Source organism: Chlorocebus sabaeus, chromosome 14 (assembly GCF_047675955.1).
Source record: "Chlorocebus sabaeus isolate Y175 chromosome 14, mChlSab1.0.hap1, whole genome shotgun sequence".
Taxonomy (NCBI): Eukaryota; Metazoa; Chordata; class Mammalia; order Primates; family Cercopithecidae; genus Chlorocebus; species Chlorocebus sabaeus.
In genome coordinates, this window is record NC_132917.1 from 53,741,221 (window position 1) to 53,759,962 (window position 18,742).

At 38.4% G+C, this 18,742-nt stretch overlaps 1 protein-coding gene across 2 annotated transcripts in view; it reads right to left on the bottom strand.

The window, feature by feature from the left end:
• Positions 1-659: 659 nt before the first annotated feature.
• The window catches only part of PSME4 (proteasome activator subunit 4), a 106,237-nt gene continuing 88,154 nt past the window's right edge, over positions 660-18,742 (bottom strand). For both annotated transcript variants that reach the window (XM_073022981.1, XM_073022980.1), the window contains 6 exons: positions 11,802-11,930; positions 10,511-10,666; positions 5,899-6,061; positions 3,379-3,512; positions 2,716-2,854; positions 660-2,180 (listed from right to left, as the gene is read on the bottom strand). In XM_073022981.1, coding sequence (XP_072879082.1) covers positions 2,720-2,854; positions 3,379-3,512; positions 5,899-6,061; positions 10,511-10,666; positions 11,802-11,930 — 717 coding nt within the window. In that variant the 3' untranslated portion in view covers positions 660-2,180; positions 2,716-2,719. The remainder of the gene's footprint in view (positions 2,181-2,715; positions 2,855-3,378; positions 3,513-5,898; positions 6,062-10,510; positions 10,667-11,801; positions 11,931-18,742) is intronic.

The following is an 18,742-nucleotide window of genomic DNA, read 5'->3' on the forward strand; positions in this document are numbered from 1 at the left end:
CCCTCATGATTCTTAGGCACATCAATTTAAGAACCAATCACTCAGGACCAGGCTCATGCCTGTAATCCTAGCACTTTGGGAGTCTGAGGCAGGTGGACTGCCTGAGCTCAGGAGTTTGACACCAGCCTGGGCAACATGGTGAAACTGTTTCTACTAAAATACAAAAATCAGCCAGGCGTGGTGGTGTATGCCTACAGTCCCAGCTACACTAAGGCATGAACATTGCTTAAATGTGGGAGGCAGAGGTTGCAGTAAGCTGAGATTGTGCCATTGCATTCCAGCCTGGATGACAGAGCAAAATTCTGTCTCCCACACCCCTACACAAAAATAATCAATCACTTAGGTCAGTGCTAGGTGAACTTTCTGTGATGATGGAAAAGTTTATCGATGCTATTCAGTGTGGTAACCACTAGCCACATGTGGCTAAAGAGTATTTAAAATATGCCAGTGAGACTGAGGGAATAAACTTTTTATTTATTTAAATATAAACAGTCAGATGTGGCTGGTAGCTACTGTATTGTACAGGGCAGACCTAGAAAATTTATACTGGTCAGAGGACATACATTTACAGATACAAATCTATAGCTGCAAAATGAAATCCACAGGAGTCACTGCCTACAGAACTGTCTTCTCCTCTTAATGAAGACAAAAGCCAGGTGTTAAAAACAATCCATTTATTGGGTTTTAAACCAGTTACACAATTGAAATCAATTTGGCACTACTTTATACAGGGATTACGCCTGTGTATGCTGACACTTAAATACTGTACCAGGACCACTGCTGTGCTTAGGTCTGTACTGAGTCATTCAGCATGTAGATACTAAAAATATACTGTAGTGTTCCTTTAAGGAAGACTGTACAGGGTGTGTTCCAAGATGATATTCACCGATTTGTGAATTATTTCAATCTAGAAGATACCTTTCACTCTATAAACTTGTCATACGCAAACATGTGGTGTTAGCATTGAGAGATGCACACAAAAACGTTACATAAAAGCTCAGACATTCTAATGATAAATGAACTGAAAAAAAGAGAAAAACCCCACATCTCAGTTTTTATAACAAGGAAAGATAAAAGAAAATAATTTAAAAACACAAAAAATGGCATTCAGTGGGTACAAAAGCCCAAAATCACTATAATAAAGAACTACATGTGAATCTTTACAAATTACACAATGATGTTGTGTAAAAGGTTGCATCTGTACAAAGTCTTGCCAATGCTATCCCTACAGTTTATACAATCTTTTACATTTATATAACATATATTAAACAAATCAATTAAATATCAAGCCTTATTAGTCTCTCAACGATTCTGCAGGCAAAATAAAAAGGGAGAGAGAACAAAATAAAGAAAAAAAATTACAAAATTTCCACAAACACAGCAGTCTTCCATTTAGGTGAAGTATAACAATTTTCAGAGGGTCAAAAACTAGTTGTAAAGAATACAGGGAAAAACCAGCCAGTCAGGGTTTTTATTGTTGTTGCTGTTTATTTTTAAAATCACACATTGAATACACACAACAATCAGAAATTTCTTCAACAAACCCCCAATTTTTTAGCAACTGGCTCTATTCAGCACCAAAAACTCCAGTCTGTGGGAAGTGCACAGACACAGACTTCACTTCTGTGTCTTGGTCGAGCAATCCATCAGGTCATTGGTTAGGTTCAGGACTTGCCCTCTTTTCCTTCCCTCTTCATGGCTCTCCAGACCCAAGGTTCTCAAGGCTTCAGATTTATGGCCCACAGCCCTACTACCATCTAAATCCAGCAGCCATTTGGGAAGAACTGAAAATAACTTGAGAAGAATGAAATGACAGGACCTGTGTGACAGATGGGCATTCTCCATTCCAAGTCAACTGTTTCTTAATGAGTTCCGAGACTCTGGTCTTGGATGCCATGATCATACTGGGTAATTATTTCTAGTCTGAGACTTTGTGACTTTGTCAGATGCCTCAAAAAAAAAAAAAGTGATCAGTATTCTGGAAACACTTCCGGACAAGTTAGGAAATCAAATGGCAACTGAGAAGCTGTGGAATGCACACTAATGAGATCTAACACAGAAACCACCAAAATGATGAGAGCTCAGCAGAGGCAGTTTTAAAACTTGCAGAGAGCCACCACAGATGGTACCTGAGGGTGTGGAATTTTTGATGAAAAGAGCCTGAAGTGAGGACTAGTCATCTGTATCAGGGAGGAAAAAATTTCAATTAGGTAACAGGACATCCAACTCTAAAAGCCCAATACATGAAATTTTATTCTTCCTATTCCAGTAGAAAGGCTCCCTTTTTAACAGAATGGGTGTAAGAATCCAGATGAAATGTTCTCACAACTTTCTAGAACCCAGAGTCCTCAGGGCCACACAAAATGTCCCAGTCCCACCCAGGAGGCAACTAAGAATAAGATTTATTTTCCTTTGTCTAACTATTCCCAGGCTACTGACACCACTCATTTACAAAGGTTCAAAAGCTGTCACACATTTTCTCTGCTTTATACCTAAAGCAAGGAGGCACAGAAAAATTCTCATTTCCAATGGCTGTGGCAAAAGCCATGTTTAAAAACAAACAACCCCCACCATCCAACTTTATCTAAACACTGACATCTAAGAATGTCAGCAAAAAGAAAAAATAAAACAATAAATACCTACTTCTCAGTCACCAAACCAATGACATTTGCCTGAGGATGTCACGTCTTTAAATTCAGAACTTTGCCGACTTACCTTTCTATGCATAATAGCATGGTGACACAAGAAGATCGGTGAGAACAAGCAGTTGGTCATCAGTGAATTGCTGTTTGTGTTCCTGCCAGTTGTCATGGTGAGTCCTTCGGAAATTGGATAAGGTTTTTTTTACAGTCATCTGTAAAGCAGACAATCCACATACGTTTTTAACCTCTCTGGACAACCAGGATCATATGTAGGATATTTTTAGTTAAATTACCATCCCTCTAGACTTCAGATCTCACACAATACCAAATGCTACAAAACCAAAAAGCCGATGAGAAGGACAAAGTCAATGGTCTTTTGAGTTACTAAAAATGCCATCATAATTTCCTATTTAATACTAGCTTCCAGTAAAATACTTTGCAGTGCTAGAAAAATAGAAACATAAAATTTATCACAGCTATAGTGACAGTACTTTACTTCCATTGAACTGGGAGGGATAGAAGCTACAATAATTTCCTGACTACCAAAAGATCTCAAATATCCATGGCAGCAAGGTCTCTGTAATTTTTAAATAATTACTGGTGAACAGACTGAGCCCTGGCAGAGGCAGTAGCTTTATGAAAGCAGTTAGTTCAGAGTGTATAGGAAATTATTATTATGGTTTCTTAGAAAACATCACTGATACTACATGTACAAACTAATAAGGAAGAACTGTACCTCAATAGGCTGAGGATCATTTAGATGTGCACTGAGATTCATGAGGAGCTGGGGCATCCAGGTGGGAACATCATAAGGACTAGAAAGAACACATGCGCCAAGTCCTAGCACCCCAGCATGGCGTTTGACCAACTCTGCAAAGAAAACAGCAACATATGTGCAAATATTTACATGTCTCTAATGCACATGTGACAGTGAAATAAAATTAGTTTTCAATTATGTTGTTTTCAATATGTGAATTTCTGCATTTAAAATGAATCTACATGTATACACATCAAAAACTTGATTTTGAGGCTAAACTAAAAATAATACTGTATTTAAGAATTTGTCAGCCGGGCACAGTGGCTCATACCTGTAATCCCAGCACTTTGGGAGGCCAAGGTGGGAGGATCACTTGAGGCCAGGAATTTGAGACCAGTCAGGGCAACAAAGTGAGAACCTGTCTCTCCAAAAATACATTTTTAAAATTAGCTGGCAGTCAGGCATGGTGGCTCATGCCTATAATCCCAGCACGTTGAGAGGCCGGGACAGGTGGATCACCTGAGGTCAAGAGTTCAAGACCAGCTTGGCCAACGTGGCGAAACCCTGTCTCTACTAAAAATACAAAAATTAGCTGGGTGTGATGGCATGTGAAGTCACAGATACCCAGAGGCTGAGGCATGAGAATCATCTGAACCGGGGAAGCAGAGGTTGCAGCGAGCCAAGATTGCACCACTGCACTCCAGCCTGTGCCACAGAGCGAGGCTCCATCTCAAAAAAAATTAAAAAAACAAAAACAAAAACAAAAAATTAGCTGGGCATGGCAGTGCATGCCTGTGGTTCCAGCTGGACAAGAGGCTGAGGCAGGAGGATCGCTTGGGCCTGGGAGGTCAAGGCTGCAGTGAGCTATTGTTCAAAACCACTGCACTCCAAGGAGGGCGACAGAGCAAGACTTTATCTCAAAAAAAAAAAAAAAAAAAAGATTTTTTTCAAGACTTCCATAGTTGTTCATCCATGACAGCATAATTGTACCTAGGCCAGTACAATCCCTGATTCTAAAATAATCTCCAATCAAAATTAGCTTTTTTTTTTTTTTCTGGATGTGACGACCCTACTCAGAATACATTGATTCATTAGTTAGCACATCATGTATGAAGAAGGTCTATTTCTTAAAACAGCGAATTGCAGCGTGTCCGTATTCTAAAGGGTCTCTATTCTTTCTGTAGTGCTGTAAGTTAAAGTCGTTTCAAATTCTCAGTTTCTCAATAAAGGTGTGTGTATTCATGTGCTTTAAAACATATTACATGTGTATATGTGACACATGGAAAACGGAGTTGAAGGTAAGGAAAAGAGAATTTGGACTGGTCAAAATTGTAAACAATATCATTTGGTGTAACAAAGACCTAAAAATACTTGGCACTTTATCATTTAAAAAATAGAGTTCTCAGGCCGGTGCTGTGGCTCACGTCTGTAATCTCAGTATTCTAGAATGCCCAGGCGGGTGGATCACTTGAGGTCAGGAGTCCAAGACCAGCCTGACCAACATGGTGAAACCCCATCTCTACTAAACATACAAATAATTAGCTGGTGTGGTAGTGCGCGCCTGTAATTCTAGCTACTCAGCTAACAGAGGCATGAGAATTGCCTGAACCCAGAAAGTGGAGGTTTCAGGGGACCGAGATCATGCCACTGCACTCCAGCCTGGGCGACAGTGGAAGATCCTGTTTCCAAAAGATATGTATTATAAAATATGTTTATATTATATATAAAACATATATATGCATATCCCAAAAAGCAAAGATACTAGAACGTACATTGATATTTTATTGGATTCTGTTACTAGGTAACTTTATGACATAATTAAGACACTAATCAGCAGTAAAAGTTTTATATTCTAAGCACTTCCTCTAAATTCAATAAAATGCCTACTTACTATTAATCTTTTTATGTATTTTCTATTAGGATTATAGTTAACGTGGCAAGATGCATCATTGTAATCACATTCACATTTCTCTTTAAACATGACATAGTAGTCAGATCTTATTCTCGTGTTTAACTTGTGTCTATATTCAACTAGATTGGCAGCTCCTGCAATGACTCTGCACTCTCTCACCAAAGGACTAATGAAGGACCAAATAATCCCCATCTCCAAATCAAAACAAGGCTTGCTTTGTTTAGTTTTTTTCTGTCAGTACATCTACATTTAAGTTCTAAATTCCAAAAACAGGTATTTCAGACCCTCCAAAATAACTAATCCGAGTATCTCTTTTATGAAGCTATTCTGGGTGGAGGGTAGACTGATTACAATAGTTATTAGGTAGCAGTTCTACAGGTTCCTTTGTACTTACCTCAATTTTAGCTTTTCTACATTCCCAAGTCCTGCTTTCTATATGCAAAATTCCTCAAAAGTAGGGAAAACTTTTCCCAATACCTAGCATAGACCTGGGCACATACATACAAGTATTCAATAAATATGAGTAAGCCTGGTTAACCCTCATTAATTCCCAACAGGATATGAGTGTTTTCTACCAGCAATGTTACCTGCAGAAGGAATGGTATCTCCTACAGAACCAGGGTCTCGCTTTCTTTTCTTAGGTAGTTTTGTTTTGCAAAGTTGCTCAAAATGAATCTGCATAGGACTGTCCATGGTAAGGAAGTTACATTGTAGCAGACCGCTTAAGGTAGTAGCAGCCATTTCTCGAACCTGTAGATATAATTATGTCTATTAGAACTGACATTCTAAGTCTGAGGGAATAATGGAGGATAGGGGGTAGTGTGGGAACTGGGGTGAAGACCTTCCCTGAAATTGCATGCAAATTTTGTGTATGCTCTTTGGCAGTTTCTTAATAGAGATTTCAGCAGATTCTCAGAGTCTGTGGCCTCATAATGGATAAAAACTACATTAGGGTTATGAGCATAAACTTTTACCTCTTTTAGAAAAATTAAATTTCTCCATAAATTATCTTCCCTACTGATAGATCTCATCAGGGCTATAACTATAAAAGCAGTGCCAGAGCCTGACATTAAGATCAAGTTTTCCCAGACTACATCTCTGAAGGCCACTGCCTTAGCTATTTTTGTTAGTAACAAAGCACAGACCAACCTAATTTCTGTAATTGGCATACATCATAGAGACTTATATCCTGTTTAATTCTTATGAATTTCACAGGCTACTGTCAGATTATAAACACAGTTTACGCAAATACTAAATGAAGCGTGTACACAGTTCATTTCAAATTGGAATGGTAACTCAACTTTTTGGAAAAAAAGCAGTAAAAAAGCATTTCACATATAAATCACAAACATTTATGTTTAATGTGCATAATACACAATGATAATTTTAAAAAACAGATGTTTTACTCTGTTGTATTCCTTCAAAAGGTTTTTCATAAGTTTATCATCATAGTCTGTTGAGTACATAACGTTCTTTCCTGCATCCGTTACACTAGCATATGAAATACATTGTAAAATGTTTTACTGGTTGCACTATTTCCTATAAAGCTTATACACCATAATTTTTCTTTTCTTTTTCTTTAAGACGGAGTCTCGCTCTGTTGCCCAGGCTGGAGTGCAGTGGCGCGATCTCGGCTCACTGAAAGCTCCACCTCCTGGGTTCCCGCCATTCTCCTGCCTCAGCCTCCTGAGTAGCTGGGACTACAGGCACCTGACACCACGGTTAATTTGTGTTTTTGTATTTTTAGTAGAGATGGGGATTCCCCAGGATGGTCTCGATCTCCTGACCTCGCGATCTGTCCGCCTTGGCCTCCCAAAGTGTTGGGATTACAGGCGTGAGCCACCGCGCCCGGCCTCCAAAATTTATTTTCATAATTAACTACTGACTAGATTGCTTTCATATTTTCAGTACTATGCTACAAATATTTGTAATTTGTGTGACTTTTCATATTATAGTGTGTATTTTCACTCTGTGTTTTTAAGTTTTTAGTTTTTGTAGACATGGGTCTCACTCTGTTGCCCAGGCTGGTCTCCAACTCCTGGACTCAAGCAATCCTCCTGCCTTGGCCTCCCAAAGTGCTGGGATTACAGGCATAAGCCTCCGTGCCCGGCCTGCAGTGTATTTTCTTAGAATAGATTACGAAAATTGGGATTAGTAAATGTAAATATATAAACAATTTTACTGTTAATTTTATGGCTATTTATTGCTTTTCAAAAAAGCCAGTGCTAACATACAATGACACAAAACTTAAACGTGAACTACCCATTATACTTTACACTGCTTTTCATTACTACACATTTTTGTTTTGTGAGGGGAGGAAAACACTAAATTAGGAGTAGGTAAAAATGCCTCATTGTTTCAAGTTTGCATTTTCCTGGTTATTGGGAGGTGTGACTTTTTATTGCTTATAGCATGTAGTGTCTTTAAGTGTATACATTATTATAACACCACTACCACTCTAAGTAGTCAGATCTGTGCATGTTTTGATGTGACATCTATTAACTCAAAGGCTTAGAGAGTCATTTCTGCTTCTATTATGTTCCTATAAATAATATCCAAATCCACTTTCTCCTAATTTATTTTTTTAAATGCGGAAGGGGGCGGGGGTTGGCCGGGCATGGTGGCTCACGCCTGTATCCTGGTACTTTGGGAGGCCGAGGTGGGTGGATCACCTGAGGTCAGGAGTTTGAGACCAGCCTGGCCAACACTGTAAAACCCTGTCTCTACTAAAACTACAAAAATTAGCTGGGCGTGGTGGCAGGTGCCTGTAATCCCACCTATTCAGGAGGCTAAAGCAGAAGAATCACTTGAACCCAGGGGACGGAGGTTGCAGTGAGCTGAGATCGCACCAGTGCACTCCAGCCTGGGCAAAAAGAGTGAAACTCTGTCTCCAAAAAGTGGGGGAGAAGGTGAGTCTCTTTACTATATCAAAAATATACTGTAATATGAAACGTTTTAATTTATTTTTCCTTTACTCTAAATTGCTAACAAATGATCTCCAACACCTTCAACTGATTTATGCTGTTTTCCAGTTACAGGGTCTATTTCTGAGATATTTTACTCCAGGGTACGTGTCTATAATTAATTAACTTTAAAAAGTGAGGAAAGAATATATTTAGCCTTCTCAGCTAAAAACATACTCTTTTCCTCTATTTCTAATAATTTTCCTTTAAATACAGTACGGTTTCTTTCTTTCTTTTTTTTTTTTTTTTTTGAGACGGAGTCTTGCTCTGTCGTTCAGGCTGGAGTGCAGTGGCATGATCGCGGCAAGCTCCACTTCCCAGGTTCACGCCATTCTCCTGCCTCAGCCTCCTGAGTAGCTAGGACCACAAGCTCCCGTCACCACACCCAGCTAATTTTTTTTGTATTTTTAGTAGAGACGGGGTTTCACCATGTTAGCCAGAGTGATCTCGATCTCCTGACCTCGTGATCCGCCTCTCAAAGACACACAGCGCCCAGACTAAATACCATAAGGTTTCTTTAAACAGTTCTCATTTAGATTTTCTCCCCATACTATCAACGAATAGAAATTAGCAAATTATTACGGCTTTTTGGTATTACATGTTGCTTTAAAAAATGATAGTTTTCATGAACATCATGGTTATGTTTACATAACAGCTATGTTTAAACCTCTATATGGAAGAAAACATAAAAATAACTTATAAGGCCAAGGCGGGTGGATTGCTTGAGCCCAGGAGTTTGAGACCAGCCTGGGCAATATGGTGAAACCTTGCCTCTACAAAAATACAAACAAAGGAATTTGATGTGGTGGCGAGTGCCCACTGTCCCAGCTACTCAGGAGGCTGAGGTGGGAGGATCACTTGAACTCAGGAGGCAGAGGTTGCAGCGAGCCATTATTGTGCCACTGCGCTACAGCCTGGACAACAAAGCAAGACTCAATCTCACAAAAAAAAAAAAAAAAAAACACCCCACCATAAAAATGTTCTAAAAGAAGCTCCTAAAAACTACATTTTTAATGCAAGCGGTATAATAATTAAAGTTAGGAGACAATGACAAGGTTTCAACCTTTCCACTCCTTTATGTTAGTTTTTAAAGAATACAATAAGAAATTAGAAAAAAAAAAATCACAGCTGTAAATATTTTAATTGAAGCCTGTTAAGAGTTGTTATAACCAGTCTGTGAGTACTACTGGGACTAGAAAATATCCACTCTCAGAATGTAAGAAATATAAATAGGCTCATTAGGAAGGTAGAGAAATTTCCATTCCTACTTTCTTGTGAGTAAAATCTATATTCAACTCGAATAAGTATATAAAATACTGTGAGTACTTTACTACAAGAAAAAACTATGAAGTCCATAAAACAAGCAACATTTTCACCAAAAATTCAATGACATTTTCTTCCTTAATGCCAACTTAAAAAGTAGTATCTCATGCCATATTTACTGCCAACATGCTTCTTACATTAGGCTGTATGGGATAATACATTATCTTTTTGTACAAAACATTAATGCAACCTCAACACAAAGTTATCTTTAATTTCTCTACCAAAGAAAAACAAAAAAAAGGACAGCAAACCTATCTTTATTGGATAGCAGTGTCTATGTGTAGATTTTTACTCCCTTTGAAACTGCCATCGTGCACATTCTCATTAAGTCCTTAAAAATCAGTACAACTAGTGGGACAATTACAGTTATCATCCCCAATTTCTCATAGTTAAGAAAATTTGGGTTCACGAGTATTATTTGCCCAACTGCAAAGAAAACAGAATGAAAACGTGCCCAATTTTTCTTCCATTTGTATTATAAGGAATCATGATTAGGGTATCAAAATTACTCACATAGGGCTACGTTAAAATTAAATTTACTTTTATTTAATTTTTTTGAGTCTGGGTCTCACTCTGCTGCCCAGGATGAATGCAGTGGTGCCATCACAGTTCACCGCAGGCTCAACCTCCAGGCTAAGCAATGCTCCGACCTCGACCATCTGGATAGCTGGGACCACAGGCGTACACCATCCCATCCAGCTAATTTTGGTACTTTTTGTAGAGACAGTCTTGCTACGTTGTCCAGCCTGGTCTTGAACTCCTGGCATCAAGTGATCTGACTGACTCAGTCTCTCAAAGTGTTGAGGTTATAAATATAAACAATTGCACCTGGCCACAAATACTTATTAAAAAAGGAACCATGATGGTTTCTTTAAATTGACTGAATTTCCATTTTCTATAATTTAAATTTTACCTCTAGTTGTTCGTCCTCCAAAAGACGTATAACCAGCCACCTGATATCTTTAACTGCATCTTCATTGTTTAGGAAAATAAAGAGGTTATAAAATACCATGGTCTGGAGGTAGGTCAGTATTGTGTATCGTGCATGCCAAGAACTGCTTCTTGCTGTCTGTGAATGAGAAAATAAACGATAAAGCAGTACTGACGAGAACATGAGGTGACAGATAGTGACATTACATACAAACAATGTAATATTCTAATTTAACTCTATTTTCACAGCTACAGCTAGGACAAGCTCATCTTATATTTCCTTATAAATAAAAGGTTGAATGAGGCCAGGTGCGGTGGCTCACGCCTGTAATCCCAGTACTTTGGAAGGATGAGTGAGGTGGGTGGATCACCTGAGGTCAGAAGTTCGAGATCAGCCTGGCCAACATGGTGAAACCCTGTCTCCACTACAAATACTAAAATTAGCTGGGTATGGTAGCAGGCACCTGTAATCCCAGCTACTTGGGAAGCTGAGACAAGAGAATCGCAAGAACCTGGGGGACGGAGGTTGCAGTGAGTAGACATGGTGCCACTGCACTTCAGCCTGGGCAGCAGAGCGAACTCTGTCTCAAAAACAACAACAAAAATACCCACACAAAGGTAAAAGTCAATTTCACAAGAGATAATCAGTCATGATTAATGGCTCCTAACTCCTCTGAGGATGGCACATTATTTTACTTTTGGTAGCAACAGTATGGTCTGGAAAGCAAATGATTAACAACTACTAAATTCTACTACAAAGAAATACCACTGTAGGTTGTTGAAAATATTTTCCAGTGTGTTACCAAATTTAAAATGAAAGCTATGGGAAGATGTCCACTTCCATCTAACATGTGTAATGTCTGGAAAAAGCTGACCATACGGTATACTAACAATGCAGGCAGAGAATGTATAGTCAATATAGGTCTCTCCAGAATAAACCAGGTAACAGAAGTGAGCAAAACAAAGGAGAACTGGTAGAAAGGAACCACCATCCCCCTTCCTCATAAGCACTTTTTATCCAAAGCACTTAATAATGAATTAGCTCTCTGCATATTTTTGGCTTGAGTGACTTGCCTATAGTCACCGAACACGGTGGCAGAGCCAGGCACAGAATCTAGGTCTGTTTCTTTGGTCAATATATATGTCTTCTCTTATACTAAAAGAAAATTCAAAACAAAAGCCAGGTGCTGTGTGCACTACAGCTGACTGTGAAATTCTTAGAATGGTAAACCAAAATCCTAATCAAAAGACATAAATAGTATAAACACTCTTACTTGTTTTAGCACCTGAAGTACCAAAGGCACTTGATGAGGGTAAAGCAACCCCTGAGACATTAACGATAAACATAACTTTGCATCTCTTTTCAGTTCATCGTAGCTATTGTCATTTTCCACTGGGGCAATCTAAAAAACAATGTAAAAAGGACAAAAAGGGAAAAATAATTGCCAGTAAGTACAAAGGCATCCTACATGAGAGATAATACATCTTTACTTTAAACAATTTTTATGGAAAAGTTCAAACATATAGAGAATAGTAAAATGAACCCCCATGAGCCAATCACCTCTTCAATAATGACAAACTCATAATCTTTTGTTTCATTTTTTGCTCCCCTCTGACTCCCATTCCCCAATGAAATTATTTGAAGCAAATCCCTATTTTATCCTAAATATTTTATTATATTATTTCTAAAAGGTCTCTTAAAAAAGAATTATGTAATGGACATCATCACACATAAAACTTCATTACAGTTATAATATAAAATATGTAGCAGTACTCCGATTTCCCCAATTACCACATTCATGTGTTATTACAACTGGGTTTCTGAAATCAGGTTTAAGATAATGACCATATATTGTACTTACTTCGTATGTTTCATAAATCTCTTTCAACGCATATATTCCCCCTACTATCTTAAAATCCCTTGCTCTGTATTTTTTTCCTTGAGAGAAAAGGCTGTGTCTGTTGTTTTGTAGTTTCCCCCACTGTGGCCTTCCCTAACTGCATCTCTGCAGTGGTATTCCTTGGCCCCAGTAAGTCTTATAAATTGGCTATTAGATGTAAAGGTCTGACTTTATTGAAGTTTACTTTTTTGGGCACAACATAAGTGGTGCTATGTACTTCTTTCATTGATACTTAGTTTTGTCTTTCTGTGATAATTCATTACAAAAAAAGAGATTTGCGAAATGGTCATTCCTTCTTCATTATTAGCTAGAATACTTATATATATATAAAAGTTTTCCTTCATTCCAAATAATGATTTCCCGTCTGTCCTCCAAAAGTAAATAACAATTTTTAAAAGATCATCATTATGAATTCCAACAAATCTGATGGCTGTAGCCGCTGTCATTCTTTTTTTTTTTTGGAGACAGGGTCTTGCACTATAGCCCAGGCTGATGTGTAGCGGCACAATCATGGCTCACTGTAGCCTCAACTTCCTGGGGTCGGTGATCCTCCCACCTCAGCCACCTGGGTAGCTGGGACCACAGGTACGCACCACCGTGTCCAGCTAATTTTTTTTTTTTTTGTAGAGACAGACTCTCACTGTGTTGCCCAGTTTGGTCTCAAACTCCTGGGCTTGAGCAATCTTCCTGCATTGGCCTCCCGAAGTGCTGAGACTACAGGCATGAGCCACTGTACCCAGTACCCGTATTTGTTTTCATGAAGAAAACAGGTTTGTCTGGTACCATACTTTGATTATGAATGTATGCTGTTTAATGCCTTAAATTCATTTTTAAATATTTTTAAAATACACCCTTGCACATTCAGTAGGGGAAAGTTTTAATAAAGTTTGCTAAGGGACTCTGGGGTGCTAAGTTGGAGGGATCTCATGAGGCCAGCATGGATAACAGAGCAAGATCCTGTCTCTACACACAAAAAAAATTAGCTAGGCTTGGTGGCACATGCCTAGAGTCCTTGGGAGGCTGAGGTGGGAAGACTGCTTGAGCTCAGGAGTTCAAGGTTACAGTGAGCTATTATCACACTACTGCACTCCAGCCTGGGTGACAGAGTGATACCCTGTCTCTTAAAAGCAAAAAAGTTTGCTCAGGGAAATTATTTCTACCAAACACTGGACAAACTATCATAGTGAATTAATACACTCAGCTTTAAAGTGTTGTTAAAAAAACTTATTCTGACATTTGTTAAAATCGTAAGGAAAACTTTATTCAGAGACATCAGGGGTAGGGGGATTCCTCCTAAACCAACTTAAAAGGATTCCTGCAAAAGGCAGAATAGGGTGATCAGATACCAAGGGTGGGGGATTCTTTCTAAACTAAATTAGAGACAGTCTTGCTAAAACTGGACCAAAGACAGACAGGCCAAAGACAGAGCCCAAGGATGAGATCTAGTCAGAAGGAGGGCTCACTCAGAGGCGCTGACTTAAGTTTGGTCAAGGAGAGTCTTTGTCATAATGAAGGCATGATTCAGTTCTTTTTTGTTATGGGTATTCAAAGACATTTCATAATGCTGAGTTTTAAATATTTTACCTCAGTTAAATATAATCCTTGGTATTTTAGAATAAAAATTATTTCTTTTTGCAAATTAAAACCATACTGAGTTATATGTTTTCACCCGTCCTACTGGGAAAAATCGGGATGTTTAATATCATACTGTAAAAGTGAGTCTCTGAGGAAATAACCAATAAAGAAGGGTGTGGAGCAGCGTCTAGCAAAAGCACATATTCATTTACTTTCTACTGGCAATGTATGTCTACCCTCCTATCTCAAAGATACACTGGCAAACATATGAAATGACTACACAAAGATCTACATTGTAGCACTATTTCAAAGGCACAACACTGGAAATAATTCAAATATCTATTGGATATGGAGAGTGTCTGGTTAAATAAACTGTAGTACATCCTTGTAGTTTAGATATCCTATCAGATGAATCATTCCTATTGTTATAAAGTAATCCCTTAAAAATCTCTTCAGAAAAAAAGCAAAAGCAAAATGAAATAAGCGAACCTCACTGTTTATCTGGCTGGCAGAGACATACTTAGAGCAGTGACTTTTAAAAACAGCATAATATATGCTTTGTGGGATGTATAAAAATCAAATTTAGCGTAACTGTCAACAGGAACCAAGAGTTTTCACGAGAGGTAAAAGATATATAAAAATGCAAGTGGTTAAATAAAATCTTAGTAATCCCAAATTTTAATTGAAACTGTCAGTACGAGCTCTCTCTCTTTAGAAAATGTGCCGTGTCCACCAAATAAGCCCAGAAACACTAACCAACTGAGTAACAGTGAATATCCCTTGAGCCCAGGAGATTGAAGCTGCAGCGAGCTATGATCGTGCCACTGCACTCCAGCCTGGGTGACAAAAAAAGGAAAAGGAAATAACACTGAACATTAATTATTGACTATCAATTGGTGCGATGTCAGAACACATCATTTTTTAATCCCTGGCATGTGACCAAAATTACTTTATGAATTTAATTCAATCCCAGTAGGAATTGTGTTTATAAAGGTTTAAAAAAATTACAGAAGTATAAACTTGACAAGGAGATTCAAAACCCTGCCTTGGTGTGGGTAAGGAAGAATATGGTTGATGTAATTTAACCACATCTCCAAAATGGCAGGACATCCATAGAAAAGTAACTTAAGTTGGAAAATAAAAAATGAGCAGTATAAGGGTATTTTTTTTTTTTTTTTGAGACGGGGTCTTGCTCTGTCGCCCAGGCTGGAGTGCAGTGGCGCAATCTCGGCTCACTGCAAGCTCCACCTCCCGGGTTCACGCCATTCTCCTGCCTCAGCCTCCCTAGAAGCTGGGACTACAGGTGCCCGCCACCACGCCTGGCTAATTTTTTTTGTATTTTTAGTAGAGACGGGGTTTCACGGTGTTCGCCAAGACGGTCTTGATCTCCTGACCTCGTGATCTGCCCACCTCGGCCTCCCAAAGTGCTGGGATTACAGGCATGAGTCACCGCGCCCGGCCAGGGTATTTCTTTAGAGTCAAAGAGGTGTGCAAAAGCTTGAAAGTGGTGAACATGGGCTGGGCAGAGTGGCTCATGAGGATCACTTGAAGCCAGGAGTTTGAGAGCAGCCTAGTTCCAGCTACACAAGACACTGAGGTGGATCACTTGAGCCCAGGAGTTTGAGGCCATCCTGGACAACATAGTGAGTTATCATCTCTCAAAAAAAAAAAAAAATTGCAGATACATCTCTTTTGCCCAGCAATTTTACACCTAGGAAATATCCTACAAATATGCTCACATGTGCAAGATACTTAAGAACAGCCAGAGGTTCCATCAACAGAAAACTGGTTAAATTTTTAAATGATGGTACAATTTAGTCATAAAAAGAGGCAATTTTGTGTAATGGTATGAAAAGATGGACATGATATACTGAGTTAAAAACCAAAATCACCTTGCAGAATTAAGTAATTGTTATTCATAAAACAATTTCACAAACACATTTGTAGGGTATAGCAGAGACACATTCATAGTCAAAGGTATAAAAGGACATACACCAGCAAAGTCAGGGTACAAATGGTAAATACGCAACAGTTCACATCTCTAGGCATTACTGGTGGAGTTGTTTTCCTGGTCATTTTATTCACACTCACAGTAAATATGAGGTGATTTACAGTTTGGGTAGTTAACTGTGGTATAAAAAAGAAGATATTCATTTGCTGGCAAGGTCTATTACCATCAGAATTTAAGATGACTCACTCGTCTGTTGAATCAGCAGTCTCTCTTCCTACCATTATGGAAAAAATGTGTTTTTCTAATGAAATTAAGACACAATATTCTCAAGTACAGCATGGGTGAAAATGTTCTACTAAAAAGAGTAAAATCCTAAAATCCAATAGATAAATTTCACCAAATAGATTATATACTAAACTATGTTAACCAGTAGAAAATGCGGTTCATTTAGTTAGCAAAGGAATCACCTAATATTTTTCTCCTGATTATTGAAAAAAAGTTTTTCTAAAGAAATACCATCGCCAGGCGCGGTGGCTCACGCTTGTAATCCCAGCATTTTAGGAGACCGAGGCAGGTGGATCACCTGAGGTCGGGAGTTCAAGACCAACCTGACCAAAATGGAGAAACCCCGTCTCTACTAAAAATACAAAATTAGCCAGGGTGGTGGCACATGCCTGTAATCCCAGCTACTCGGGAGGCTGAGGCAGGAGAATCGCTTGAACCCGGGAGGCGGAGGTTGCGGTGAGCCGAGATCGCGCCATTGCACTCCAGCCTGGGCAAAAAGAACGAAACTCTGTCTCAAAAAAAAAAAAAAGAAATACCATCAATGTGAGGTGACTGTATCCAATGTACCACAACATCTGCACATTCTTCTCTAAGTTTCACATATGCAAAACTATAGGATTTTGAGGAGCATTTTCTGAAGTTTGAAACTTAGGATAAAATACCTCTCCTCCCTCCTGACCACCACCATTTGAGCCCTTAATTGTTCCAAATTAAAATTCAGTTAAAGATCAGTAAAATGATAACATAAGTAGGTACTTTACCACTGTGCTTTCTGCTTTCCAGGTATGTCATTTCATCCTTCTAACAATTCTGTGAGGGATACTGATATTAAACTCACACTCTTTATATAGGAGAGAAGTTCAGAAGCTTGTGCAAGGTCACAAAGAAAGCACCTGTCACCGGCAGAATCTTTTTTTTTTTTTTTTTAAACTGTCACCCAGGCTAGAGTCCAGTGGCCAGATCTGGTTCACTGCAGCCTCCGCCTCCAGGGTTCAAGCAATTCTCCTGCATCAGCCTCCTGCGTAGCTGGGACTACAGGTGTCTGCCACCACGCCCGGCTAATTTTTGTATTTTTAGTAGAGATGAGGTTTCACCATGTTGTTCACGCTGGTCTCAAACTCCTGATCTCAAGTGATCTGCCTGCCTTGGCCTTCCAAAGTGCTGGGATTACAGGTGTGAGCCACTGTGCCCAACCTACAGGCAGGATTTTAAACTAGGACTCTATTTACCTGAAAGTCAGAACTTTGTAAGCTATTATTGGTTGGAAAACCTCTTCCTTTAATCTTAAGAATATGAAGACTCTTAGACCAGAATAGGCAAGTTTATATATAGATATATATAAATATAAATTTAATAAATATATATTTCAAAGTTTTTTATGGATATAAAACTGCTTTTTATGGGATAGGATAAAGAAGATTTTTAACAGAACAGCCAATGTACCATGTTTCTTACAACAATGTGTTAGCTGAAGTAGATCCAGCATTTTCACTTCTCGTGATTTATCCTATAAAAAATATGTGCAAAGTGCAAAAGATATATACAAGATGTTCACTGTATCATTAATGAGGAGGAACATGTCTACAGTGTTTACCATGTGCCTGATGCTGCTTTAAGTACTTAGCATATGAAAGCACCCCTTATTCTCTCAATTTAGGATGCAATATCTTTTAATCTAAACTCTTGCTATTTGCTAATGGCAACTCTGGAAACGGAAAATGTACATAATTCCTTGTTATCAGACTCAGCCACCCACTCCTCAATTTGGATAATGAGGAACACGTATTAACTCACTTAATCCTTGTAACATCCTCAGGATGAGTGGTGTTATTACCCCCATTTTACTGATGAGAGGGATAAAGTTCGGAGGGGTTGAATTAGATGCCCATGATTACATAATGAGTTCATGGGCCATGGAGATGAATTTGATCCCGGCAGCCTGGCTCAAAACTTCATGCTATTAATGACTCCACTCACTGCCTCTTGTTGTCTACCTAGTGAACAACTGTGATAAAACCAAAAATCTACTACTAGAGAGCACACTGGATATTAAATTCTATAAGCCACATAAGGAATAATACAGATATCTACTTACTGACGTGGAAAGGTACATATATTGATTACGTTCATAAAAGGGAAGCTGTAGAGCTACTGGCATGACTCTACTGAAAAACAACTATGTAGGAAAATAACATTTGAGGAAATATAAATAAAAATAGAAATATATATAAATAGAAATAATATAAATAAAACTATGAACAGTGGCTGTTATACACAATTAGTCTTGTCAGTCTATCTTACAGATTTTTTTTATGAGTATATGGTGCATTTATAAACTCACAATAATTTTAAGAAAAAAAGATACATATGAGAAAGGTTAATGGTAATGGTAGTTTATGAATATTTCCCTCCAACTTTCTAAGTTTTCTCTCAATAGGCATTTATTTCTTTTTAAAAGGAGAGAAATTAAACTTACACTGTTACTGAAATTTTCCACAAACTT